This window comes from Mirounga angustirostris, unplaced genomic scaffold (genome assembly GCF_029215605.1).
Source record: "Mirounga angustirostris isolate CCGP_5_RB_7025 unplaced genomic scaffold, mMirAng1.0.hap1 SCAF_9, whole genome shotgun sequence".
Lineage (NCBI taxonomy): Eukaryota > Metazoa > Chordata > Mammalia > Carnivora > Phocidae > Mirounga > Mirounga angustirostris.
This window is the reverse complement of record NW_026991717.1, coordinates 32535846-32563683: the sequence shown is the minus strand read 5'-3', so window position 1 is coordinate 32563683 and position 27838 is coordinate 32535846. Positions and strand designations below refer to the sequence as shown.

The following is a 27838-nucleotide window of genomic DNA, read 5'->3' as shown; positions in this document are numbered from 1 at the left end:
ATGTTTATTGAAAGGGTGAAGGGAACAATGGTGAGGAAGTTCTTGGCCCATGGAAAGCCCCAGACTCCGTAGGGGCACTTATCAGACCCAACATATATTATTTAAAATGTGGCCAAAGGAAGCAAAGCCAACCTGCCAAGACCCTGGAGGAAAGAGCTGACAAAGAAGGGAAAGGGAAATCGTGGAAACGGTTCAATTCTGGGAAGCAGTACAACTGGTATTTGGGGGCCAGGTCCAGGGACAGAACAGAGTTACCCAAATGTCCCCCAGCATAAAGAGGTGGGGGAGCCCCAGTGCCTCTGAAGGTGGTCCCCAGAGCAGACTATGACTTGCCACAGAGTGACCTGGCTCTAAGGAAGGCCGCGAGAGGAAGGGCTCTGTCAGCCCCATTTGACCAAGTGGTCCCACGAGGATGGCAGCGGCCTGTTTCCACCACAAACAAGCCAGGGACACCGAGTGTGAAGGCAGAGCTTCCTGGTTTTTGTTCTCAAGCACAAGGAGGCAGCTGGGCTCCAAGCAGACCACTGAGGCACAAAGAGTCCTGGCACCAAGAAGCCTGGTGAGTTCTGAGCCTTTTCAGCCAATGCGAACACCTCTCAACATTAATTCTAGGACTGAGAAGGGCATGCGGCAAGACTTCACGTTTTCTGGAGGAGGGAAAGAAAAATGTGCTGAGTTCAGGCCATATCTGGAACTGTGGGTCCCCCCCCAGAGCACCTCCTTCTAAGAAGAGTCACTGATAAATTGGAAGTCATGCAGAGAGAACAGGTTGTGTTGGACACCAACACCAGCATAAGCCAAAGGGGCAAGTGAACTGCCATTCCTCTCCCTAACTAGAGCCGTGCTAACAGAGCAGAGGGAGCAGCAGGCTTGTCTGTGCGGACTAAAGGCCGAATGCTCTGGGGAACAAAGGACACAGCAGGCAGTCCTTAGGAGGGGGAGAGACCTCTTGTCCCAAGGAGTGACAAGCAGAAGCTGAATGACCATGCCTGGGGATGCTGAGGACAGAACGTCTGCCGAAGACACAGGGCAGGAGCAGACCTCTGAGCTCCTTTCTACAGAAACCCACCATCTGAGGGGAAGATGTGACAAAGTATTCAAGGCACACGAAACCCACTCGCTCAACTTGGACGTCTGCAACGCAGTCGGGAACACTGTGCCAAGGGGAACGAGAGCTCAGGCAGATGGAGCAGCAGCTTGGGGGTTGGTGCCCTCTCTTCAAGATGAAAGCTGAGCCCAGTTCGTGTTGGTGTTGTTGTTTAGCATTGTTATTTAACTGCTCTTGTATTTACGCCTTCAGGACAGAGAAGAGGGCCCTGCCTCCTGGCACCGCTCTGAGGCCTTGGAGTCTGGCGTCCTTACAGCATCCGCGGCAAAGACTGCCTGAGGAGATGAGGCCAGGGGAGGACATGGAATCTTCTGGAAGCCCGTGGGAAGGCAAGCTGCCCTACCTGCTCCCAGTAAAAGCACCCCTGGCCACTCCCCAGCCTGAAGTCATCTCAGCAGCACACGCCTCTTCTGGCCACATGGCAGCCACCCTGGACACTGGGTGGCAGCCTTGCTCCAGCCTTGGGCATGTCCTGAGGATGCCACACCCTAAAGTACCAAAGGGCCTGGGGCTATCACGGGGAAACTTCTCCCAAAATAGAGTATGGGCATCACACAACATCCCATGACATGGGTCTAAAATTTTCCACCCAGGGCTCAGAAGCAGGGGCGAGCCACACACCAAGACCCACACACCATGCCTGCCCCCCTGTCTCCACCAGCTAGGTCAGCCAGAAGGGCCACGCAATGGACAAGGCAGAAGGTCAACCATCAGATGTATTGGGGAGAGGAGAGATGGGGCACCTTCAGGAGTGCCTCCTGTGGGCAGCCACCTTGGCAGTTTGCTGGGGGGGGGGGGCGGGGGGTGAGAAGGAGCAGGAGTTCATGGGGCTCCTCCAGCAAAGATGAGCTCCAGGGCCGCTTGGATGTCGCCACCCGTGGCCTGCAGGGCCCGCAGGCTCAGCTCGTCATCCTGGATGCCCATGTCACGCAGCTGCTGCAGCTGAGGCTGCCACTGGCTCTGTAGAAAGACAGGAGCGGGCAGGAGCGGTTAGCTAGGACCCTCCGTAGACTCCCTCAGGTCTGCCCTCTCAGGGGGAGAGAGGGAAGGTCGGTTCCCACAGCAAAGTCGCCGCTGTGAAGGTCCACAGTGCACAGGGCTTCGGGGAAGACTACCTACCAGAGGAGCTGGAGGGTTTAGAGAACAAACACAAAGTTTTCCCAATTAAAAAAAGGAAAACGTCACCATAAAGATCAAAAGAGAAGGTGCAGATTACTCACAGTCTAAATTTCAAAAAATTAAACGACTTACTTTCTCCTGCTCTATGTATAGACCGACAGACACGTACACACAAAATGAGGGGAGGGCATACATTTTTAAATTAGTTTTGTTTCTGAACATGACGCAGAGTGAAAAGTCTCAGTCTATCCACTCCCATTCCCACCCCAGAGAACCTATTTTACTTTCTTTGAGAAAATACAAATATGTGCTCTTTTATCTACCCTTTTCTGAGACCCTTGTTCTACATTCAGCAACCCCTCTCGCTTTTTTCGAACATAATTAATGCATCCCGGTGATCTCTCTATGCCACTAAGTAAGGACCTTTTTATTATTTTTATTTTTTTAAAAGATTTTATTTATTTATTTGAGAGAGAGAGAGAGAAAGCACGAGCGGGAAGAGAGGCAGAGGGAGAGGGAGAAGCACACTCTCCGCTGAGCAGGGAAGCCCAACGCGGGGCTCGATCCCAGGACCCTGAGATCATGACCTGAGCTGAAGGCAGACGCTTAAGCAACTGAGTCACCCAGGCGCCCCTAAGTAAAGACCTTTTTAATAACTGTACGATATTCCAACTCATGGACGTCCTGAAGTGCACCATAACCGAGCTGTTTCCAACCTTTGGCCATCACAACGATGCTTCAGGGACTACCTCTGTACAGCTGTCACTTTCTACATACACGTACCTCCATCTCCAGGGTAAATCCCAAGAAATGGGGCTGTAAGGAATCACACGGCTTTAAGGCCTTCAGCGCTTCCTTTCCATGAAGAGTCTGTTCCTGCCCTTTGTCCATTCTTCTATGGAGTTCTTAATCCCAAATTACTAGAATTCTCCATACCAGAGAAGTTTTGCCCTTTGTCTGATACACGTTACAGATTTTTTCCCAGTTTGTCAGGCTTCGGTCTTTGCTTGTTTGGTTGGTTGGTTGGTTTGGTTTGCTATGCAGAAATCTTCACTTTTACAAACTCAAAATGTATTACTCTTCATGCAATGGCTCCTGGATTTTGACTCTCAGCTACAAAAGGCCTCTTCTACTATAAAGGTTTAAAGAAATCAACCCACATTTTCTTTTAGAACTTTCAAAGCTTAATAATATCTCTACCTCATGAAGGAGGAAGTGCACAACTTAGGGAAGACAGTGTGCTCACTTATGGGAAAGAGAAGGCAGTGGGGATGACATGCAAATTCAGAGAGGCAAGGGTGAGGCATGGAGGGCTTTTCAAAAACCACACAAACCAACTCCGCCTCATTTACAGGCCGGGTGGAGCCAGTGAAAGCTCCTGAGCTGGACAGCAGAGGGAAGGGGCATCTAGCTGCAGAAGATGAAGGAACGGAAGACAAGCCGTCCACGGGTCCTGCTCCTGTTCCCCTCACTGTCCACCAGGGCCACGTGGTTTAGAGAAAAACCACAGGAGCTTGGCCCTGTCTTCCCCCCTGGATGGCTTCATGACCCTGGACAAGTTCCAGAAATGGCACTGGTCTCCCAGGCTCACTGTGAGGAGCAAAGCAAACAGAGTGCCGCAGACAGCTCGTGCACGGAGACATGCAAGCAGACCTTGGTTCCTAGGGCCTTCCACTTAGCTGCTAGGGTGACCCTCCCAGGAAGCAGAGCATTGATGGTATCCTTCCCTGCTTAAAACCTTCCATGGCTCCCTTGTGATTGCAGAATCCAGTCTGGTCTCCTTACCCGAGCACTCCAGGCCTTCATGGCCAGGCTCCTGCTCCCCTTTTCACTGGCTCCATCTAGGATCTTCTCCACGAGGACACTGCCTTCTAGCCTGTAGGCTTGGGTATGTCACATGTACCTCCCCAGGTGGCTGCCTCTGCCCGGACACCATCCTCCCACCTAAATACCTCCTTCCCCACCTGGCTAACCTCTAACCAATTCTTTGACAATCAGCTCTGCCGGTACCCCTCCATGGCATGTCTCTGATGATGATGGCTTGCCTCTGCCCCAGGAGCTGGACCCAGGTCTGGTACATACGCGCTCAACACTCGGTCAATGCTCATGGAATGAATGAATGACTCTGATTCAAACTGCCCCAAGTATCCAAGCCACGCAGTCAGTGGGGGCAGGCCACAGTCACAGGGTACAGGAGTGAAAGCCAAAGGGACAACTGCCCTTGCTGGAAACATCCTCTCCTGTCACACCACCATGCCCCAGCTGCTCCTGGAGTGAAGAAGGCCCTCTGAAGAGCAGTAAGAAGCTGACTATCCAAAGTAGCTAAGAAGTCACCAGTAACTAGGACACTAGGAGGAGGGACAACTGACCTGAAGGCTGGGCTGTCCCGAGGCCTGCAGGGCATGCTGTAGAGCTTGGCTGAAGAGATCATTGGTGATGGGCGTCCCTGACTGGACCCCAGAAGACATCGGTGAGGTCCCCGAGGAATGGCCCTAGAGACGAATCAGCGGTCAGTGCCACCCTCAGAACCACCTCAATCTTCCAGCACATACCAGCTGCTGTCACAGCACCCTATCGTGGGTCCCTAGGGGACCCAACTACTGCCTCCCAACAGAGACCTACATGAGACAACCACAGAGGGATACCTAAAAGCTCGCTGTGGCCAGGAAAGATTCCATCCTTTTCTGCTCCAGGGAAATGGAATCGAGCCCCTAACCTAGCCTAGGCCCCCTGCACCGGGAGAGATGGCCTTGGCAACTAGAGTGACCATTACCAGGAACGCTTAAGCTGGACGACTGAGCCCTGTCATGGATGAAGAAGGGCACGTTATGTGAGGGGAGGTACTTCTGAGCTATAATGGGAGGAATTCTGGACTGTACCACACCCCAGAGGCTGGGCCCTAAGGACAACGGAGTGGGGGAGGTCAACTGAGCTGCCGTGAGAACCCCACCAGGGCTCCAGGCAGACTTCAGCTCAAACCAGATGGAGTACCAGGGTCAGTGCTGCTAGGGAGCTTCTCCCCTGGGGGCCGGCCTCCCTCTGCAGGTGCAGGCCCTCCCTCCGTACCTGGGTGCCAGGAGTCGGTGTGTGAGAGCTGCTCTCCGGAGTGCTGGCCAGGGCTAGGGCAGTGGCCAGCTCGCTCTGGGTGATGGGCCGGGGGCCGGCGGCTCCACTGTACCCCAGGGAGGCTGGGCGTGAGCTGGGTGTGCTGCTAGAGGGCGTGGACCTGGAGCTCTGGAGAAGGGAGGCAATCGGGGAAGTGGCACTGTGACGGTCCCACATGAACCCCGCCCCCGCTACCAGAACTACCTGACCTGCTGCCAGGTTCAGAAGGGAAGAGTAGGCCACAGATTGGCCACCAAAGGGGTTAAGACCACCTCCCAGCTTGGGTGTGCCAAGTCCCAGGGAGAGGCGCACCCATGGCACCATCTCCTCAAGTGGCAAGCAGCCAGGCCACTTACTGGGTGAAAGTCGTCCTCGTCGTCGGAGAGCCCTTCAAACAGGAAGCCACCTGGAGGAGGGAGAACAGATCTGGGGAGGAAGAACAGAAAGGCACAGGCGCAGCTCCAGACTCTCAGCTCAGATCCTCTCCAAATTCACATTTTCATCTCTTCCCTTGGAAAATTACAGGACAGATGCACTCCCTGACTCAAACCGAGAGTTCCCAAGGAACGCCCTCTGCCAGCGCTATACATAGCTGCTGAGTAAAGCAAATCCCTGGGCCACCACCGGCTCCCCAGGGGACCTACGTTACACTGCCCTGGGGCCTACCTGGCATGTCCCGGTACGAGCTGGAGGGCGCGCTCCGTGAAGAGGAGTCGGCTCCCGGCAGTGGGGTGCTGCCAGCCACCGAGTGCAGAACCAGGACGATAGCATTGACCAGGGCTGGGTGAGCAGGCACCAACCTGGGGCAGAGGCGGGAAGAAACAGAGGGTAACTGCGAAGGACCGAGCTCCCTGGGCACGACAGAAGTTCTGGGTGCCTTCCAGACAATCGCACTGCCTGTGCCCGCCTTTAAATTCCTCAGCGCCTCCCACCGGCTGGCTCTGCCCCCAGCCACAGCGGCCAGGTCTGCGGTCCGAGGGCCCACTGCACATGCTTCACCCGCCCCTCCAGCAAGGCGTCATGGGACACACACAGCCTAGGAGGCTCGGGCGCCCTTCTCCAGCCTCGACTCCGTCACGACTTTCCTCTGGGAAATCTCTGGGAGATCCCTTCTCTTCCCGGGGTGGGGCTATTTTCTTCACTTGTACAATAAGGGATATGACCTTTACTATGTCCCTTCCGGCTCTCAAATTTTAGGGATCAATGCACCTGCTTTCTTTCCCCATCCTAAAATATTTCCAAGGCTCTCCAATGTCTACAGAAAGAGAGCTGAACTGAGCCTGGCCTGCCAAGCCACCGCCCTCAGAACCCTGCTTCGTCTCCACATCTCCACATGTCCCTGCCCTTGGGCTTTGTCGGTCTACTGGTAGCCCCTGCTCTTCCTCACCTCCTGACATACTTCACAGGTGGATTCAGGGATAGACGGGATTGGGCTCTAAGAGCAGAATCCAGGGCGACAATGAGGTTTCTGGGCCAACCATCTGGGGAGGGATAGGGGACCCTTTACTAAGATGGGTGTACTTACGTATCAAGCATGCTGGGATCAGCGAAGACAGAGAAGAGGTCCTTGTCCTGGAGAACACCTGAAGGAGAACAGGGCTTACCTGAGAGACTGGGAATCTAGCCAGATCCAGGTGGGTGAAGAGGCTATAGGCCTCAGATCAACCAGCTCTACAGGGACATAGGATCACAAAGCAGCTCCCACAAGAAGGGGGGAAACGAAGCACCAAGAAGCACAAGCCAAGCATTCTCCATCTTGTGCCCCTCTCACTGCCTCCCTCTGTACTTAGGTCACACGCCTTGGACTAACACGCCAGCCTCTCTTCCCCATACGTCTGGGTTCTTCCCTAAGCCACTAATGTGTTCAGGAAGTCTTCCCTGCTGGGGGCTAACTGCTGCCCCCATTTGGCATCCTCACGTCTCATTTCTGATGTTAGGTAGGCCATGATTTCTCCGTGGCACTGACAGCCCTTGGAGGGCTGGGTGTAGGGCACGTGTCTTGGTCTCCCCTCTCCCTCAACAAGACCAGTGATTGTGGACAAGATGGTAATTGCCTTCCCCTGGTTTCTCCTTCTCCAACAACTCCTATTTCCTCTGGCACTTACCGAGAGCAATAGGGTCACTGCTGAGGCCTGGGGTAGCCACAATGATCTGATCCAGAGATTCCTTATTGCTGAGCATCTTAAAGACCTGCAGGAGAAATGGGGGCGCTGAGCACTCCACTAAGCCCAATCCACTCAGCAAACACCCACACGCTGCTGAAGGGCTTCCTCCCCCTACAAGCTCTCACACACGCCACCACAGTGGAACACTAGCCCCAGGAAACAGATGAACCTCTTTTTGTTCTAAGATTGTGGCTTACTGGAGGGTAAACATTAAAAAAAAAAAAAAAAAGCAAGATCACAGTAAACCTTCAATTTCTATTCCTTTCCCTCATCTACAGTTCTAATGCTTCCAAAATAAAAGCTCTCTTTATAAGCCCAGTAGCAAAAGTTCCTCTAGGTCCCAAAAGCCCTTTTCAATCTCTATGAAATTACCATTTTTGTATGCATACATATTGGGAAGTTTGCAGCTCTATTAATTTGGCTTATCAATTCTCCTACAGAGACACATCAGCACATTTTCCCAGTGAGGAAATCCAGGTAAGGAGCAGTGGGCAGGCAATTCAGCAGGGAGTCAAAGAACGAGGCCCAGCAGAAACAGTATGTGGATCCACAGGCCGTAACTACATTCATTCCATGAGGCCACTATCAGGAGGGGTGGTATCATTATCATTAGATGGAATCAACAATACCTAGCTGAGAGAGCCTCTTTGGGGGATGACAGGGCTCTCCTGAGACCCACAGGCATGACAAAAACTCCCTGAGGAACTCTCAGTAGCCATGGCGACGGGCCACCAGCTCCCGCTCCACACCACTCACCAGCGTTCGCACCCCCTCCTGCCATCCTGACAGGAGGCTCGGGCAAGGGGCCTGGGCGCGCACTCACCGCCTCCCTGTAGGAGGAGCTGCTGTGCAGGGCAGTGTGCAGCACCCGGAACTCCCTCAGGGCAGCCGCTCTGTCCACAGGTTCTGGGGACAAGACACTCAGTTACCTACAACCCAGCCCTGTCCCTGCAGCAGATGCAGCGCAGCATTTCAGCCCGCTCCCCCAGCACCCGGCTAAGAGGACGAGTGCCCGGGCAGAAACACCCGCCGATGCCGCAGATGTGAAAACCGTGCTCTCTTTTAAGCTTCTCCAGTACATAAAACAGAGATTCCAGCTCCGGCAGAGCTGAACCTTGCCACATGAAAGAGACGGCTCTGATCAATGTCCCACTGCAGGAATTCTAGACTTCTCACATTTGCAAGAGGGAAGGTATAATCAGCTCAGTAGACTTTTATACAGTGATTTAAAATAAGAACCAAAAGCCATCTGAACAATATGGAGCGATGCTGACACAATATGTTAAGGGAGAGAAATAGAACACAAAGTTGTACATATGTTCTCTAGTAAAGCTACGTAAAATGTGTCCGTGTGCACGTGGTCCCAGGCTGGAAAGGGACAGAGGGAAGAAGAGAACCTGGGTAGGGTGGCAGGATCAAGGCTGATTGTTTCCTCTTTGATATCTTCTTTCAGGCTTCTGTAATATTATTCTGAATTTTTAAACAAATATTTAAGAAGGACCGAGAAAATACACTGTGCTCCTAGGGTTCTTGTAACAACCTTGTATCACATACCGCATAACAAGTGCTTCACTGAGACTCAAAGCTCCCTTCTGATCTTTGGACACTATGATTCATTCCCAACATGGGAAAGTTTAGGAGCTGTTTTCGTTTTACTTGGGTTACTTTACTGTTTAGGACATCAGCCCATTTCACAGGTGAAGAGATCTGGGTAAAAGGAGAGGGAGTAGGTACGAAGTCCACACTGGGTCACACTTTTAAGTGTGGTTCTCGCCTAGGACAGCTACCTGTGATTATACACACTGTGTACTGCCCAACTCCAGGGGCCACCATCCCAAAGCAAGGGGAATGGCAGCCTGGGGTCTGGGATAGCAACCATGTCCTTACCTATACTTCTAATCAGGACAGTGGTATCTTTCAAAAAAAATATTCATCTTAAGTGAATTACCCAATTTATTCATTTAACAAACATGTACTAAGCAATTTACTCCAGGCCTGGTTTGGGGGAAAGGCACAGGAAGGCAAAAAAATAAGACTCCCTGCCACAACAAGGAACTCTTGGGACAGAAGCAGAGACTAGATCAAACCCACAAACACACAATGACAAAAGAGCATGATGAGGCGCTCCGCAGAGATGTGGACCCCAGTTAGGGCACGAGGGGCAGGAGGCAGACAGCCATCGTGGAGAGGGCAGGCTAGGACACAAAGCCGTCTCCCAGGGAAGACCATCTGAGAGGGTGTTTTAAGGTCAAGCACATGTTCACTAGGGGGAGAAAGTCCTAAGCTTAAGTGAGAACATGTGCAAAGTCGTGGAAGCATAAAACAACGAAGTGCTTTGACAGAACAGCAAGTTGGTTTTTGTGGCTGGAGCTCACGGTACACTTCGATGCTGGAATAGCAGGCTCAGTGAGCTCCTGAAGGGATTTGCAACCTGACACAGAGAACCATCACAGGGATCCAGGTGGGAAGGAAGGGAACTGACAGGTTCTCCTCCTCCAGGCGCTAATCTAGTGGGAGATCAAGAAATGTGCTTCCTTTTTAGAAGCACGCTCAAGGACAAAATATCCAAAATGCCAACATGATAGTTTCTTTTCGGATCTGAGTTTATTTTCACTCACAATAAAACATAACTTTGTTTCAAAAATAAATCTCCAAAGGGAGGAGGAAAAGGACGCTTAAACCAGCAATCAGCTAAGAGTTATGGTTGTCTCTACAACATCTCTGAGCTAATCTCAGTCTCACTCTTTTGGAAGTGGGAGGCAGCCAGCCCATTGGAAAGAATGTGGGCTCTGGAGCCAGGAAAACCTGATTCACATCCCAGCTTTTGCACTCACTTTCTAAGTAGGTGACCTTGAATAAATACCTTTTCTTTTTTTTTTCTTGTAAAGATTTTATTTATTTATTTGAGAGAGAGAGAGCGCGTGCGTACGCGCACAAACAAAGGGGAGAGGGGCAGAGGAAGAGGGAGAAGCAGGCTTCCGCTGAACCGGGAACCTGATGCTGGGCTTGATCCCAAGACCCTGAGATCATGACCTGAGCCAAAGGCAGACACTTAACTGACTAAGCCACGCAGGCGCCCCAATAAATATCTTTTTTAATGCTCCTTTTCTTCATCTATAAAATGCTAACTCTGTCATCTGGCCTACAGGTCTAATGATTAAATGGGATAGCAAAGAGAAACAATCTGGCTCAAAGGAGCAATAAATGTTACTTTTCCTTTGGCAGTGCCCTCCAGCCAAACACCAGAGGGGCACACCTGCAGTGGACCACGCTTAGTTTACTGCTCTGTAGAGAGAGGAGGATGCACACCATAGGAATGTGGGCATCTCAATCAGATGACGTGAGAGAAGACTTATAGGATTTGGGCTTTGGCTGTGATGTGGGGGGACGTTTAAAGAAGCAGGGTTTTGCTCTGGGTTGAATGCTGTCAGGAATTGGGGGTGATTTTACGATTGGATATCTTAACAATTCTTACCTAGAAGGAAGGAAAACTAGAGCAAGGCCCAAGCTGTAACTGATAAAGATGGAGCAGTCACTCATGATAGCTGGAGACAGGGATATGTGATCATTTTTGTGATGTGGACAATGTTCAGGGTTTTGTCTCTGTTCAAAAATGAGAGGGATCTTATTGTTGTCTTGATCCATTACTTTCTCAGTGTCAGTGGGCTTATAGATGTTGGTGATCTGTGAAATTGTTCATATTTCAAGGCCTAGCTGAGGGCCAGGCCAACCCCTGAATGTCAGAGACTGCCTTTCTCTTTCTCACTTCCCATGACTGGACAAAAGAAGATCTTTTTGTCCTTTATGTTTAGAATTGAAAAGAGGGGAAATTTCAAGCTGATAACCAATCACAGTAATCATGAACGTACAAAAGTATGTCAAATTGCCAGTTTCACAAAGCTAATCTTTTTATACAGCTTAGCTTTATCTTTGGGAAAGCTTTTAAAACACAGAAAACTTAAATTATGAGTTCTAAGCAGCACCTTTTATTAATAAATCAAAAAGGCATTAAAGGCCTTATAGGTTTACTCCAAGAGCTACTTTAATACTATTATTTTCAAGCTTCAGGAAAATACATTACCAGGATAGCAGGAGTGACCTTATTGAATAAATCACCACCTAGGGTCACTTGTGGGAAGATTTGCTAGCAAGAGGACAAACTACATCATTACAGGAGCATAAGGAGTTTCCAGCTTTTTTCTAATGTGAACAACAACAACAAAAAGATACAAAATTCACTGAGAAATCAACTGTAAGGAGTTTAAACAGACACACACTCCCTACCCCACTAGGAAACAGTGGGTAATGAACTTAAAAAGTAGAGCAACAAACCCCCTTCTGTTAGTGGTGTTGACAGCAAGTAGATCAAAATCCCACGCTATTATCAATGGGAGACTAATCCAATAAGTAAAACAGATATCCTCCATCGCCATCTCAGTAAATCCCCTCTTTATTCCACCCAGGCCATGCCTCAAGAACACACAGACCCTTTCCTTGTAGAGATTACAGAGGCTCTCCCTATCTAAGGGCCCTTACTCACCTGGTTTCTGATCAGGCTCAGGCCAGGACTTCCGCAGAACATGTACTGTGGACCCAGGTTGAATGCCATAGAAGTCAAGGGTCTGGTCATCTTTAAGCTTCCGGCCACAGTATATCAGATCTAAAAAGAGAACGGTCCATTTATATTTTGCTCCTCAAAACAATGTAGATGGTTTCTGCCCCTAAGAAACTTATCTTGATTGGACAGATAGAGAATGATACTTGCTTTATTTAATACATATATTTTAATAAAAAGCACTAGCAAGTACAAAGTCATAAAATACAGAATCTATGCATAGGAAAGCTCTAGAGCTTAACATCCTGGAGACTGCTCAATTTAAATGAATGGGAAAATGCAACAACAAAAAAAGGATGAATCAATTGGATCTCTCAGCTATTATAAATTATGTCTGTAATTTAATTTAATTCCTTCTTCCTCCACCTAGAATACCCTTGCCATCCTCCTTTCCTTTTTTATTACCTTCCATCTAACCAACCAAGCAAACAAAAATCCTTCTAATCATCCCTCAAAACCCATCTTCAATACCATATACTGGAGGCCTCCCCCAACAATGCGCTCCTCCTTCTCTAGCCTACCCCAAATTCTTGCTCTTCCATGTCATAGTTAAGGAACTCTGTGATAAAGTAGCTCAGTATAACGCACAACTGAAATGGCAACCAATAGTTTTATTACATGGTTTGTGTTCCTAGTCACCCAACAACACTCACTTCCCAGACTGTTAACATGATGAGGCAACAAATCCCAAACTCTTAATTTACCCTTATAATTCCAGAAGTATCTCCCCAGAAAGAGATCAGAGCAGCAGCCCATTCCCAGCCCACAGAGACTCACCAATCAGCTCAGGGTCTGGAACAGACTCCTGGAGTTTGCCAGCAATGAGCTGCTTCAGAAATGAAATACTATAGCCCCCCAGTGAGTATTCACCCAGTTCTGACTCTGGCAACTGGAGAATAGACTTTGGGGCAAGTGGCTGGTCAGCCAGCTTCACCGCCAGATGCCAATCTGAGAGAGACATCCTCTCTCTTTCGCGCTCTCTCTTTCTCCCTGTAAAGGAACAAAGCCTTAGTGGTTAAAGGACAGACCACCACCCTACACCACCCCCACCCCACCAAGGGGCTGAATGAAAGCTAATTCAGTGTGACAATGTTGGAAAAACACAGGATGCAACATCAGGAGGCCAGAACTAGAATGTGGGATCCTCTCTTTACTCATCCTATGATAAACAGCACAAAACTTCAGCTCTCTAGGCCTCAGTTCCTTCATCTTTAAAGTGGACATAAAAACACCATCTCACTTAATAGGAATGTTGTGAGGTTCAAACGAGATCATCCAACCCTCTCCCTTATGTATGCTCCTTATTTCCAATTTTCTTCATCAACTCCTCTTGAACTGCAATAGCTTTATAACAAGCTCCCTGACTCTTGCCTCTCTATCAAACAACCATGCTAGAAGCCAACTCATCACTTTATTTTTTTCAACTCAGTATAGTTAACATACAGTGAGTATTCCTTTCAGGTGTACAATTTCGCGATTCGACAATTCTATACATTACTCACTGCTCATCCTGATTAAGTGTACTATTAAGCCCCATCACCTATTTCACCCATCCCCCCACCGAGCTCCCTTCTGGTAACCATCTGTTTGTTCTCCACAGTTAATCATCGCTTTAAAACACAGACCTTATCAAGTCATTCCTCTGCTTAGAACTCCTCCAATGACTCCAAACCACTTCTATGAATAAGTCTAAACTCCACAGCCTGGCTTATGACAACATTCTTTCTGTTTCCTCTGCCAGCCTTCCTTCCCCAACAGAGCCCTGTCCTACTCTAACCTCTCCAGCACTAAGTCCACCCCCAGAAAGCCTTCCCGAACACTGCATGTAATTCCTCCTCCCTTTGGTCTCTTAGCAAACTCCTGCCAAGATCAACTCAAATACAACCTCCTCCATCCCCTCTCCCTTTCCTCTCACATTCCCTCAGGGCAAAGGTTTACAAATACCTATTTAATTCTCAACCCTCCACCCCCAACCCATTCTAGGAGGCCCTGGAAAGCAAAGACTAGAATTTTTATCTTTATTGTCCCAATGCTTGGCAAATGTACCCAGAAAATGAATCAGGAACTCCGAGGGTGGAAGAATCTCATAGGACCAGGCAAGCCTCGTTATAATCATTACTGCTTCCAAAGAGGCCTCTAGTAGGCAAGAGTAAAAAGAAAAGGCCGTGTAGCTTTGAGGCTGCACAGCAGACCCCAAGGCATCCTCAAGGTACACATCTACTTTAATACTGTTCAAGATTATGAGAATAAATAGGTCTTTTTATATACCATTATCTCATTTAATCCTCACAATTGTTCCTTGAGGCAGGCATTATCATCCACATATTACAGACGAGGGAACCGAAACTCAGAAAGGTGAAGTCACTGGCCCAAGGTTACAGACAGCTAGTAGTGGGGCAGGGACACTATCTTTTAGGTGACGACCCCACCGCTCCCACGGGACCAGCTAACTAATAGACACACGTCTAGCCCGCGCGGCCCAGGGCCCGGCGCCCTCACCCGTCCCGCGGAAGGAATCCGGCCGCAGAGCCGCCGGTGTAAACACACTCCGGTCCACTCGCCGGAAGCCGGAAGCCCTGCGCTGCACTCTGGGAGTTGCAGTTTCTACTGCAGCCCGCCCCTTCTGAGGCGCCTGTAGGCTAGTGGCGCTAGGGGCAAAGCTTCCGGTCGACGGGGAGGGCGTGGCTTCTAGGCCACTTGAAATTTCCCGCGCCGGGGTATCTGTGCACTTTTCGCTGGCGAGGGGCCTGGTTATGTGTCTGCCTTCCAGGGCGCGAGTCGCAGGAGGTGGGCCTGGCGCCGTCCCGGGAAGCGTGCAGAGTCCGTCGGCTACGGCGGGCTGTGACGGCGCCGCCGGAGGGAAGGCCCGCCCGCGTCCCCTCCCGCTGCGACCCTGGCCCCCCCTCACCCTCGAGGGCGCTTTCCCGAGCAGCCTCTTCAGACACGCCCAGCGGTACGTCGCTGTCCTCCCCCTAGAAAACGGCGTGCCCCCGGGTGAAGTGAGCCTCTTACTTGTGCCTCTCGTCGCCAACCTACCTGTGGAGGCAAAGGGGGAAGGGAAGGATGACTCCCTCTAAACCATGGAGGGGTGTTACCAAGTCGAGATCGTGATACCTCAACACGCAGTGGCGAGGTCTATGTAACAGTCATCCACAGAACTTAGGGAGAGGAATTTCCACTGAACTGTTACAGAGAAACTGCATATTTTAGATGCACGGTTCGAATTGGATTGTTTGCACGGAAGTTAGAATTAGCGCTAGAATGTTGAAGAGGAGCTACTTCTAATTGGACTCTCTTCGAGAATTAAGGACTAAGGGGAAAAAAAGTGAATATAAAAAGTTAATGAGGTTGATCATAGCAGTTGAAGGCTGATCTGGTGTGCACAAACGTAAAAGTGTTAATTCCAGAACATCCCAACGTAGGCCAGGGATTGGGGCAACCACTGAGCAGGATACTAGAGCAAACAGACTGCATCGTCTGGGAGGGCGAAAGCATTAAGCCCCTCAGAGACTGAAACTGACGCCATTGCATGAAATTGAAACCTTTAAAAATTTGCACCCTATGTCAAAGGGCAACCTGAAAAACAAAACAAAAAATGATGCATCAGCACTAAGAAGACAGGAAAAAATTTTCTCTGCTTGGTTGGCGGGACCATAAAAGGGGAGTTGATGTGTGAAAGAATAGTCTTACCTGAGAATTTGAAACCCCAGTTCTATACTTGGTGCAAGTTTGTGGTCAGACTTTCCCAGAAACATCCAAAATTGGTCCTAGGGGCTGCATTTTAACATACAGTAACAGTAGTATATAATGTCCAACGAACAGATGCAGAAGCTGAAGCACTATTAAATTGCATTACTGGGTGTTTACCCCAAAGATACAAATGTAGGGATCAGAAAGGGTACGTGCACCCTGATGTTTATAGCAGCAATGTCCACAATAGCCAAACTATGGAAAGAGCCAAGATGTCCACTGAAGATGAATGGATAAAGAAGATGTGGTATATATATACAATGGGATATTATGCAGCCATCAAAAGGAATGAGATCTTGCCACTTGCAACGACGTGGATGGAACTGGAAGGTATTATGTTGAGCGAAATAAGTCAAACGGAGAAAGACAATGTATCATATGACCTCACTGATATGAGGAATTCTTAATCTCGAAACAAACTGAAGGTTGCTGGAGTGGTGGGGGTGGGAGGGATGGGGTGGCTGGGTGATAGACATTGGGGAGGGTATGTGCTATGGTGAGCGCTGTGAATTGTGTAAGACTGTTGAATCACAGACCTGTACCTCTGAAACAAATAATTATATGTTAAAAAAAAAAGAAGAAGATAGTAGGAAGGGAAAAATGAAGGGGGGAATCGGAGGGGGAGATGAACCATGAGAGACTATGGACTCTGAGAAACAAACTGAGGGTTCTAGAGGGGAGGGGGTGGGGGGATGGGTTAGCCTGGTGATGGGTATTAAAGAGGGCACGTACTGCATAGAGCACTGCGTGTTATATGCAAACAATGAATCATGGAACACTACATCAAAAACTAATGATGTAATGAATGGTGATTAACATAACATAATTTTAAAAAGATTAAAGATTCGGTGGCAGGAGAAAATGTGTAGCTGGGTGGCTTTTGTATGAGTTAAGTTGATTTGGCTGAGGTCTGCTACTTAAGGGGGGGAAGGCAAATAACATGTCATTTGAGTGTCTACAATTAAAATTTTTTAATCTAATTTATTCTTTTACAGAGAGCAACAAAACCCAGATCTATATGAACAAAACATATAAAACTAAAGACATGAGAATAAAATCAGGTAGGATGCTCAAAGTGTTATCTTAAGTATTACCTCAAATTTTGTTAAGTCCACTTTATTTAGAAAGAATTTATACACAATAAAATGTACATTTTAAAAAATGATCCTGGGGCTCTTGGTAAAGCAAATTTAAATTATTAAAGACATTAAAGAAGATATCAAGCCTTTAAGAGTAAGACATGATGAAAAAAGAACAGGCATATTCAAGAAGAACCAAAAAGAACTTTTAGAAATAAGTATGGTGGGCGCCTGGGTGGCTCAGTTGGTTAAGTGACTGCCTTCGGCTCAGGTCATGATCCTGGAGCCCCGGGGATCGAGTCCCGCATCAGGCTCCCTGCTCAGCGGGGAGTCTGTTTCTCCCTCTGACCCTCCCCCCTCTCGTGCTCTCTCTTTCTCATTCTCTCTCTCAAATAAATAAATAAAATCTTTAAAAAAAAAAAAGAAAGAAGTATGGTCACTGAAATTAGGAATTGCACAAACGTGGGTTCTTGTCAAGAATGTATATTGTGAATATCCTCCCAATTGGTGGCTTGCTTTTTTACACTCTTAATGGTGTTTTTAAAGAATTTCTTAGAAGTCCAATTTATGAAATTTTATTTTGTTGGATAGTGCTTTTTATGTCCCATTTAAGAAATCTTTGCCCTAATTTTGAAGATACTTTCTTGTGTTATCCTCTGTAAGTTTTATCTTTCACATTCAGGTCATGATTAATTTCAAATTAGTTTTTTTTTTTTAAAGATTTATTTATTTATTTATTTGAGAGAGAATGAGAGAGAGAGAGCATGAGAGGGGGGAGGGTCAGAGGGAGAAGCAGACTCCCTGCCAAGCAGGGAACCCGATGCGGGACTCGATCCCGGGACTCCAGGATCATGACCTGAGCCGAAGGCAGTCGCTTAACCAACTGAGCCACCCAGGCGCCCAATTTCAAATTAGTTTTTATGTGCAAAGTGAGATAAGGAATCAAGGTTATTATTTTCCGTATGAGTATCAATTGATCCAGCGCTCCTGTTTTTTTATGCTGTCCCCATTGAATTTGTCATAAATAAGGTGACTGTTTTGTATGTGTCAATTTCTGATTATTCTATCTCAGTGATGTATTTTTCTATCCCTGTGCCAATACCATACAACTTGATTTCTGTAGCTTCAGAATAGGTCTTGATATCTGGTAGTATACGTCCTCCAAATTTGTTTTGTTTTAAGATGGATCTATCACTAATAGATGATGATAACTTTTTTTATACTTCTGAAAATATAACTATATTGAATTAGATAAATGCGTGTATTCAACAAGATTTAGATTATACTGCACATGTTTAGTAAGCTAAATATTTCCCCATATGCTCAAGTTTGAGAACATGACTTTTCCTTTTTTTTTTTAAAGATTTATTTACTTTGTAGAGGGAGAGAATGCGAGCAGAAGGAGTGGCAGAGGGAGACAGAGAGAAGCAGATTCCCCCGTTAGTTTGGAGGGCGATGCAGGGCTGGATCCCAGGACCCTGAGATCATGACCTGAGCCAAAATCTAGTCTGACACTCAACCAACTGAGCCATCCAGGCGCCCCCCATTTTTATTTTAAAATAATTCGAAGTTTACAGTAAAGTTACAAAAATAATAGAAAATAACTCCCTCTTAACCTTCACCTAAAGCCCCAGTTGTTAACATTTTACATTTACCTTTTCATTCTTTCTCACCCTCTCTAGATATATTATTCTTCTCCCACCCCCATCCCCAAGCCATTTGAAAGCAAATTGCAGATATGATGCCCCATTACTCTTAAATATTTCAGTGCGTGTTTCCTAAAAACAAAGACATGCTATCCTACATAGCCACAGTACAACCTATCAGAATCAAGAAATTAATATTAATACAGTACTACCATCTATAGTTAATCCACAGGTGTAATTCAAATTTTAACTGCCCCAGGTAGATGGAGACTGATCACCTCACTGCTATTTTCTTTCTTTTTTTAAGATTTGTTTATTTATTAGAGAGAGAGAGAGAGTGATGTGGGCACAAGGCGGGGAGTGGGGAGGAAGGGCAGAGGGAAAGAATCTCAAGCAACTGAGTACGGAGCCAAAGTGGGGCTCCATACCGGGACCCTGAGATCATAACCTGAGCCGAAATCAAGAGTTGGACACTCAACCAACTAAACTACCCAGGCGCCCCCTCACTGCTGTTTTCATAAGTGATGTGGGAAATTTTGACAACGGCTGTCCTATTAGTCATTAATCCAAACAGCCTTAGTTTATTTTAGTAGAGAACGGTATTTAGAATCCAAGTCTGGATGCTAGGTGTGTTTATTGCCACTGGGATGGCATTATTTCCAGTCTCTCCAAGTGGATAGACTTAGGAAATGTATGAATGTTTACACACACAAACCCATTCATCTATATTTCTATTTCATACATATAGGAAATATGTAAATATAAATTATGTATGTTTTAACACCAATACTTCAAATTCTAATCCAACACCACACTTTGTTCTAGTCTTCTCCTCCCCTATAATTTTACTGCTCTTCAAAATGGCTCCCATTTTCCACAGTATATTTACCTGTATTTGCTCATGTTGAAATTGAGGCTGAGTCCTTTTAACATACAATCCTGGAAATTTTTGCTGGTTTCCATACTATCTGGCATGACAAGAGTTCCAGGCTCATCTTGAACATTTCCTGCCCCAGACACAAGAAAGAACCATTCCTTCAAAAGAAGCTCAAATGGTTTTTAGTGGGAAATTGTATTTCAAGACCACAATCGGCACTAGAGATGCTCATTGCTACCAGACTGGTCATTATTTCTAAGCCACTTTGGTGGTCAGAGCTAGAGAGAGATCTAGATCTATACCTAATTTATGTCTAGATCTATATTCATAGAGATAAAAAGTTTATACTGCTACTTAAAATTCAAGACTGCAGGGGTTTTTTGTAACCTTTTCTATACTGCATGTTTATTTCCTATCTTCCACCCTGAGAATCCTAGTTCTCAAGAGCATAGGGGGTAATCCATAATTGCTCATTTACTTTAGCCCACAATACATAAACAACACTCTTCAAAATAACAATACAATCATCACCAATGTAATTATTAAGAACATTTAAGGGGTGCCTGGCTGGCTCAGTCGGAAGAACTTTTGACTCTTGACTCATGAGTTCGATCCCCACATCGGGTGTAGAGATTGCTTAAACACAACTTCTGGGGCGCCTGGGTGGCTCAGTCAGTTAAGCATCTGTTAACGCTTCAGGTCATGATCCCAGAGTCCTGGGATTGAGCCCCACATTGGTCTCCCTGATCAGCGGGAGACTTCTCCCTCTCCCTCTGTCTGTCACTCCCCCTGCTTGAGCTCTCCCTCTCTCTCTCTGTCAAATAAATAAAATCTTAAAAAAAAAAAATTGGGAGCACCTGGGTGGCTTAATCAGTTGAGCATCTGCCTTCTGCTCCAGTCATGATCCCAGGGCTCTGGGATCCATCCCTGCATCGGGATCCATCCCTGCATCGGGCTCCCTGCTCAGTGGGGAGTCTGCTTCTCCCTTTCCCCCTGCTCGTGCTCTCTCTCTGTCTCTCTCACTTGCTCACTCTCCCTCTCTCAAATAAATAAAATAAAAATAAAAGTTAAATAAATAAATAACTTTAAATTAAAGAGAAAAGTTTAAAATTTTTTTGCATCTACTTTTCACTCTACCCGTTCCACTTCTCTCTACTTCAACAGACATATTTTATATTATCTGAATCTATACCATTAAATACTTTGCCTTCTTCCTTTTAACACTTTTATTTTCCAAAGAATTCTGTGTTTAATGCTCACCACTAGTTTTTTACAATTGCAACTCATTCTCTCCTAGATTTCCCAGGAAGGGGCACTATATTCCCTGAGCTTTTTCATATTAATAGCCTTTACATGTGAAAGTCAGCTTTCTAAACATAAAATTCTTGGCTCACATTTTCTTTCCTTGAGATATTTCATTTTCTCATGAAGAAAACCTAATTTTCTTTCCCTTACAACTTGTTTGCTCTTTTTACTTGCTCCTAGTTTAGTCAAATATTTTTCTTTTTCGGGACACCTGGGGGGCTCAGTAAGTTAAGCCCAACACTTGATTTTGGGTCAGGTCATGATCTCAGGGTCGTGAGATGGAGCCCCACGTTCAGCTCTGCACTGAGTGTGGAGCCGCTTAAGATTCTCTTTCTCTCCCTCTCCCTCTGCCCCTCCTTCCCCAACTCATGTACACGCATGCAGGCTCTCTCTCTCTAATAAAAATAAGATAAAAATTTTTTTAAAATAATTTTCTTTTTCTATAAGGTCCTATAATTTTACCAGACTATGTCTTGGTGTCACTTGTTCGAGGTTAGTCATCTCAGGCATGTGGTAAGATCTTTCAAAATGTAGTATCATTTTTTTTAATTTCAAGACAGCTTTTTTGAATTACAAGTTTTAGAATAGTTCTGTTCTCTTGCTCTGATTGGCTTCTTAAGGAGACTCTTGTTATTTGTATGTTGGATCTTTGTTCTCTCTTCAGTATAATATTGCTTTTTCTCCAATCTTTTTATATCTTTTTTTTTTATTTTTAAGGTGTTCCTCCTTTCCTCCTTATATTTCTCTTATAGCATTATCTGTTGTATTTATTCCTTCTTGCGTTCCTTTTTAGATTTTATTTTGTATTGGTTTTTTTCTTTTACTTGTAATGTTCTTTCCTAAGTTCTGTCACCTCATTTCTGAGCTTTCCTAGTTCTGATGTTGTGCTTTCATATCATATACCATTTTCTTAAGATCTTTTAGTTCAGGGCACCTGGGTGGCTCAGTTGGTTAAGCGACTGCCTTCGGCTCAGGTCATGATCCTGGAGTCCCTGGATCGAGTCCCGCATCAGGCTCCCTGCTTGGCAGGGAGTCTGCTTCTCCCTCTGACCCTCCCCCCTCTCATGTGCTCTCTCTCATTCTCTCTCAAATAAATAAATAAAATCTTTTAAAAAAAAATAAAAATAAATAAAAAATTAAAAAAAATTTTTTTTTAAAGATCTTTTAGTTCATTTTGGGGTGCCAGGGTGGCTCAGTCAGTTGGGTGACCAACTCTTGATTTCAGTTCAGGTCTTGATCTCAGGGTTGTGAGTTCAAGCCCCATGTTGGCATGGAGCCTACCTAAAAAAAAAAAAAATCTTTTAGTTCATTTTGAAATAGGTGATTGTCATTTATATCTGTGTCTTGCTCATATCCTATTGGTATGCTTTCACTGTCTATAGGGATATAATTCTGCTCCTTATTCTGTTTTTCTTATAATAATCTTGTATGAGATTTTACTTTGTTTTCTGTTGTTTATTATGTATAGCTATGAATGCTTATGTTAAAAAACAAGAAAGGTCTCAAATCAGCAACCTACTTTACAACTTAGGGAACTAGAAAAAGAAGAACAAACTAAACCCAAAGCTAGCAGAAGGGAGGAAATAATAAAGATTAGAGCAAAGAGAAATGAAATACAGAAGAGAAATATCAGTGGAACCAGAAGTTGGTTCTTTGAAAAAATCAACAAAATTGGCAAGCCTTTAGCTAGATGGACTGAAAAAAAAAAAAAGAGAAGACAAATTATTCAAATCAGAAATGAAAATGGGTACATTACCACTGATTCTACAGAAATAAAGACTGTAAGAGAGTACGGTGAACATTGTATGCTAACAAATTGAATAACATTGATGAAAAGGACAAATTCCTAGAAACACAAAACCTACCAAGACTAAATCATGAAGAAATAGATCTGAATAGAACTATAACTAGTATGGAGACTGAATCAGTAATCACAAATCTCCCAACACCTGACAACTAGATGGTGCTGAGAAGTTTTGAGTAACGCACTTTGCTTAAAAAACAAACCAACAAAGAAAAGCCCTGAACTTAATGGCTTCATTGGTGATTCTACCAAACATTTAAGATTTTATTTATTTATTTATTTATTTATTTATTTATTTATTTATTTATTTATTTATTTGAGAGAGAGAATGTGAGAGAGAGAGAGAGAGCATGAGATGGGGGAGGGTCAGAGGGAGAAGCAGACTCCCCGCTGAGCAGGGAGCCCGATGCGGGACTTGATCCCTGGACTCCAGAATCATGACCTGAGCCGAAGGCAGTCGCTCAACCAACTGAGCCACCCAGGCGCCCCTCTACCAAACATTTAAAGAACTAATACCAATCCTTCTCAAACTTTTCCGAAAAACTGAAGAGGAGGGAACACTTCCTAACTCAGTTCACAAGGGCAACATTATACTGTTATCAAACCCAGACAAAGACACTACAGGAAAACTACAGACCAATATGCCCTTTGAGCATTGATGCAAAAATCCTCAACAAGATACTAGCAAATAATTCAGTAGCATATTAAAAGGATTATACATCAGGGTGCCTGGGTGGCTCAGTCATTAAGCCTCTGCCTTTGGCTCAGGTTATGATCCCAGGGTCCTGGGATGGAGCCCTGCATCAGGCTCCCTGCTCCCTGGGGAAGTCTGCTTCTCCCTCTCCCACTCCCCCTGCTTGTGTTCCCTCTCTCACTGTGTCTCTCTCTGTCAAATAAATAAAATCTTAAAAAAAAAAATAAAAGGATTATACACCATGACCAAGTGGGGATTTATTCCTGCAATGCAAAGATAGTTCAACATACAAAAATTTATTAATGTAATTTATACCACAGCAACAAAAGGAATTGGGGAAAAACCACATGAGATTTTCAATATAGAAAAAGCACTGACAAAATTTGACACTCTTCTAGGTTAAAGACACTTAACAAACTAGCAATAGAAGGAAACTACCTCAACAAAATAAAAGGGGCCTTCTTAATTATATCTCCCTCCACTCACATGGAAATGAGTTTGGATTTTCTGAGCAAACACCAGCTGGCTTGGGGGAGGCAGCCCAGAAGGCTGCTGACGGGACGGGAGGAGAAGGGAGAGGGGAGGGAGTCAGGCCAAGATGAAAATTCTGTGTTGGGGCGCCTGGGTTGCTCAGTCAGTTAAGCATCTGCCTTGGGCTCAGGTCATGATCCCTGGGGCCTGGGATTGAGCCCCCCACCCCACCCCCCACCGCCGCATCACATCGGACTCTCTGATCAGTGGAGAGTCTGCTTCTCCCTCTCCCTCTGCTTTTCCCCGTTTGTGTGCTCGCTCTCTCTCTCAAATAAATAAAATCTTTAAAAAAAAATTATGTGTTCTCACAGCAGAGCAATGATGGGGTGCTGACCCCTGCCCTCTGCCCGCCTCCTGAAAGGAAGGCATCTTGCTCCTGCTTATAGGTTCGGAGGAAGTGATGTCCACTCAAGCCAGCCTGTCCTCTGAGAAACACAACTTTCAGGATCCAAACCACTTAGCTGGCCATTAAGTGAGACTGCCTGGTGCTAGACTTGTCTGCTAGCTTGTTAAGACTCGCCGACTTCTAGGCCAGCCCTTTCACGGGGTGGAGGGGAGTGGATTTGAGGCTCAGAGAGGGGACAGGGCCTGCCACCGATCACAGAAGTCCCCAAGTCTGTCTTGTCCCCGGCGGCCTGGGTTCTCCCCTTGGTCACCTCGCCGGAGAGCGGGCGGCGAAGCTTCCCCGGGGCGGTTGGCACCGCTTACTCCTGGCGGGAAAGGCTGCGAGGGACCGGGTGAGGTCCGGCTGGGCGGCTGGCTGCTGTTGCTCCAGGTCCTCGGGATGCCACCACCTCTGCTCAGATGCGCCTCGCTAGACTCTGCTCCTTGCCCCCCGGCCCGCTGGCTCGGTCCCGGCTCCCGCTGCGGCTGTGGACGGCCGCCGCCACCCAAGGCCACCCCAAGAACGGACCCCGCATCTCCGCCGTCTGGAAAGGTAGGCGGCGCCGCGCGGCCGGTGCGGCGCGGGATCGGACGCCGCGCCGCGCTGGTGCGGAGTGTGCGGGCCCCGGAGGGAGTGCGTGCGCGCCTCTGCGTGTCCCGGGCTGTCCCCGCGGGGAGCGTGTGGGTCTGGGGGAGCGTGTGAGTGTGCGCGCTGGCACGCCGGAGCGGGCTGTAACGCCCGGCGGGGGCCGGAGCCCCGGCTAAGTCGCTCCAAGTCCGCCCCCAGCCGGGAACCGCAGCGCCGGGGCGCAGGGGAGGGAGAGGGCCCCTCTCTCGGCCGAGGGGCGTTTGCTTGCACGTCTCCGTGCACGAGCTGTCTGCGGCACTCTGTTTGCTTTGCTCCTCACAGTGAGCCTGGGAGACGAGTGTCATTTCTGGAACTTGTCCAGGGTCATGAAGCCATCCAGGGGGAAAGACAGGGCTCAAGCTCCTGTGGTTTTTCTCTAAACCACGTGGCCCTGGTGGACAGTGAGGGGAACAGGAGCAGGACCCGTGGACAGCTTGTCTTTTCCGTTCCTTCATCTTCCGCAGCTAGATGCCCCTTCCCTCTGCTGTCCAGCTCAGGGGCTTTCACCGGCTCCACCTGGCCTGTAAATGAGGCGGAGTTGGTTTGTGTGGTTTTTGAAAAGCCCTCCACGCCTCACCCTTGTGTGCCCACCTCTCTGAATTTGCGTGTCATCCCCACTGCCTTCTCTTTCCCAGGTGTGAGGGCCTACTTGGAAGGAAGCCCTGACAGGTCAGTTGTAGGGTCCGTACTGACTAGACTGCTCCAGTCTCTTCAGACCTAAAGGGGACCCCTTGCCTTTAGCCACTGTTGGAATGGGCAAGAAACCCTCCCTGTTTCAGCTGCTGTTCAAAATGGTTAGGCTTTTCAGTGAATATCTGTTGACTATTTATATGAATTCCTTTTCTCAAATCTGTGAGATGCCTCCTTACTTCCTTCTGCTTCTTTCTGCAATGATGCTAATACCCTGCAAGTCTGTGGTTACCTATATTTTGTCCTCACCAACTTGTATTTTGGAGTTCATGGAAATACCATCACCTCGTATATAATTCTGGTAATGCTGCCATGAAAAAATACCACAGACAATAATAGAAAGGTATCTCTCACAGTTCTGGAGCCTGGAAAGTCCAAGATCAAAGTTGAACAGGATTTGGTTTCTAGCGAGGACTCATTTTCTGGTTTGTAGATAGCCTTTCATTGGTGTGTGTTCATGGAGAGAGAGAGAAAGAGAGAGCTCGCTCCCTCTTATAAAGCCACCCATCCTATTGTATTAGGGACTCATGACTTCATTGAACCTTATTTACTTCCTAAAAGCTCTATCTCTAGATAATGTCATATTGAAGTTTAGGGTTCAACGTATAAATTTGGTGTTCATAGCACCTAGTATTGTTATAAATATTGTCCTTGTGTTTTTGGGGGGTTTGACCCCAGTTGCTCTGTTTTTAATGGGGGATCCAGAGAGATTAAAAAGCCTGTCCCCCATTATGTTAGGTGAAATAAACCAGTCAGAAAAAAAGACAAATATATGATTTCACTTATATTAAGTACCCAGAGTAGTTAATATCATAGAGACAGAAAGTATAAAGGTGGCTGCTAGGGTTTGGGGGAGGGGAGAATGGGGAGTTATTGTCTGGTGGGCATAGAGGTTCAGTTTTGCAGGATGAAAAGAATTCTGGAGATGGACGATGGTGCACCGCAATGTGACTGTACTTAATACTGCAAACTTAAAATGCTTAGAATTTGATGTGCTTTTTATAACAATTTAATAAATGTTATAAATGAGGGACACTTGGCTGGCTCAGTCAGTGGAGCATGCGACTCTTGATCTCAGGGTTGTGATTCCAGCCCCACATTGGGTGTAGATATTACTTAAAAAAATAAAATCTTAAAAAAAAAATTTTTTTTAAGAAAAAACGGGGGGGGGGGGGGGAAGGCCATGTCACCAACATCATCTTCCAGAATCCTTCTCTCCAAACTTCCAATCTTTAAACAGTGTTCTAGGTTAAAACCCATCAGAACCTACTCTTCACATCCTTTTCAACAATGAGTATTATCTTTCTTTAGTCCATGCCAATTGGATAGACTTAAAAAATGAACTACAATAAAGTTTTAATTTGTTTTAATATAATGACAAACAAAAAGATGTCACTGTAGTACACCAGTCAGTGTTCTTGGTTACAAACAACAGACACTAACTCTGGTTAACCTTAGCAGAAAAGGAATGTATTGGAACGGTGCTGTGAAGCTCCCAGAATCAATGAAAGTGGACATAAACATGACGGGAGGCAAGAACCAACCTTAGAAATATCTTATATCAGTCTACTGTGACCTTCCACCCACAAGCCTAGTTTTGAAATCATGGTGCTTGCCACACTCTGGGTATTGTTCCTGGGGTTAATAATGAGGTTTGACTTAATGTCTTATCCTGTTCCTAAGTTCCTGGGCAAATTTATCCCCTCAGAAAAGTAGTTATTTTTAAAAAGTTAATTAATTAATTTTTAAATTTTAATTCCAGTATGGTTAACATACTGGAATAGAGTTTGCAGGTGTACAATAGAGCGATTCAACAATTCTATACATTACTCAGTGCTCATCATGATAAGTGTCCTCTAATCCCCATCACCTGTTTCATCCATCTCCCTCCCACCCACCCATCTCCCCTCTGGTAACCATCACTTGTTCTCTATAGTTAAGAGTTTGTTTTTGGGTTTGTCTCTTTTTTGTTGTTCATTTGTTTTGTTTCTTCAATTCCACATGTGAGTGAAATCATATAGTATTTGCCTTTCTCTGACTGACGTATTTCACTCAGGGTAATAGTCTCTAGCTCCATCCATGTTGTTGCACATGGCAAGATTTCATTCTTTTTTCATGGCTGAGTAATATCCATTGTATATATATATATATATATATATATACCACATCTTCTTTATCCATTCATCCGTTATTAGACACTTGGGCTACTTCCATAATTTGACTATTGTAAATAATGCAACTGTAAACATAGGGGTGCATATATCTTTTCGAATTAGTGTTTCTGTATTCTTTGGGTACACACCCGGTAGTGGAATTACTGAATCACAGGATAGCTCTA

At 46.4% G+C, this 27838-nt stretch overlaps 1 protein-coding gene across 3 annotated transcripts; it reads right to left on the bottom strand.

Annotated features, from left to right (window-relative positions):
* Positions 1-3: 3 nt before the first annotated feature.
* UBL7 (ubiquitin like 7) lies at positions 4-14732 on the bottom strand. Of its 3 annotated transcripts, none has more exons than XR_010404957.1 (12): positions 14612-14732; positions 12890-13102; positions 12038-12157; positions 8321-8403; positions 7438-7522; positions 6858-6915; positions 5999-6132; positions 5689-5738; positions 5294-5461; positions 4597-4719; positions 1070-2068; positions 4-647 (listed from the first exon to the last, which is right to left on the bottom strand). XR_010404957.1 is itself a non-coding variant. In XM_045899715.3 (11 exons), the coding sequence occupies exons 2-11, from the start codon at positions 13071-13073 to the stop codon at positions 1931-1933; spliced, it is 1143 nt and encodes a 380-aa protein (XP_045755671.1). In that variant the 5' UTR covers positions 13074-13102; positions 14612-14732; the 3' UTR covers positions 4-1930. The 3 variants fall into 3 exon arrangements, 1 of the variants encoding a protein (XP_045755671.1); XR_006794935.3 differs by having other exon boundaries at positions 1118-2068; XM_045899715.3 differs by having other exon boundaries at positions 4-2068.
* Between the last annotated feature and the right edge of the window lie 13106 nt (positions 14733-27838).

Bases quoted from the DNA above. Each gene is read 5' to 3' on its own strand.
- UBL7 (XM_045899715.3), bottom strand. From the start codon at position 13,073: ATGTCTCTCTCAGATTGGCATCTGGCGGTGAAGCTGGCTGACCAGCCA. The intron at 12,158-12,889 runs GTGAGTCTCTGT...TTCTCTTTTTAG, and splicing joins TCCAGACCCTGAGCTGATTG to ATCTGATATACTGTGGCCGG. The intron at 4,720-5,293 runs GTACGGAGGGAG...ATTCGTCTCTAG, and splicing joins CACCGACTCCTGGCACCCAG to GGCCATTCCTCGGGGACCTC.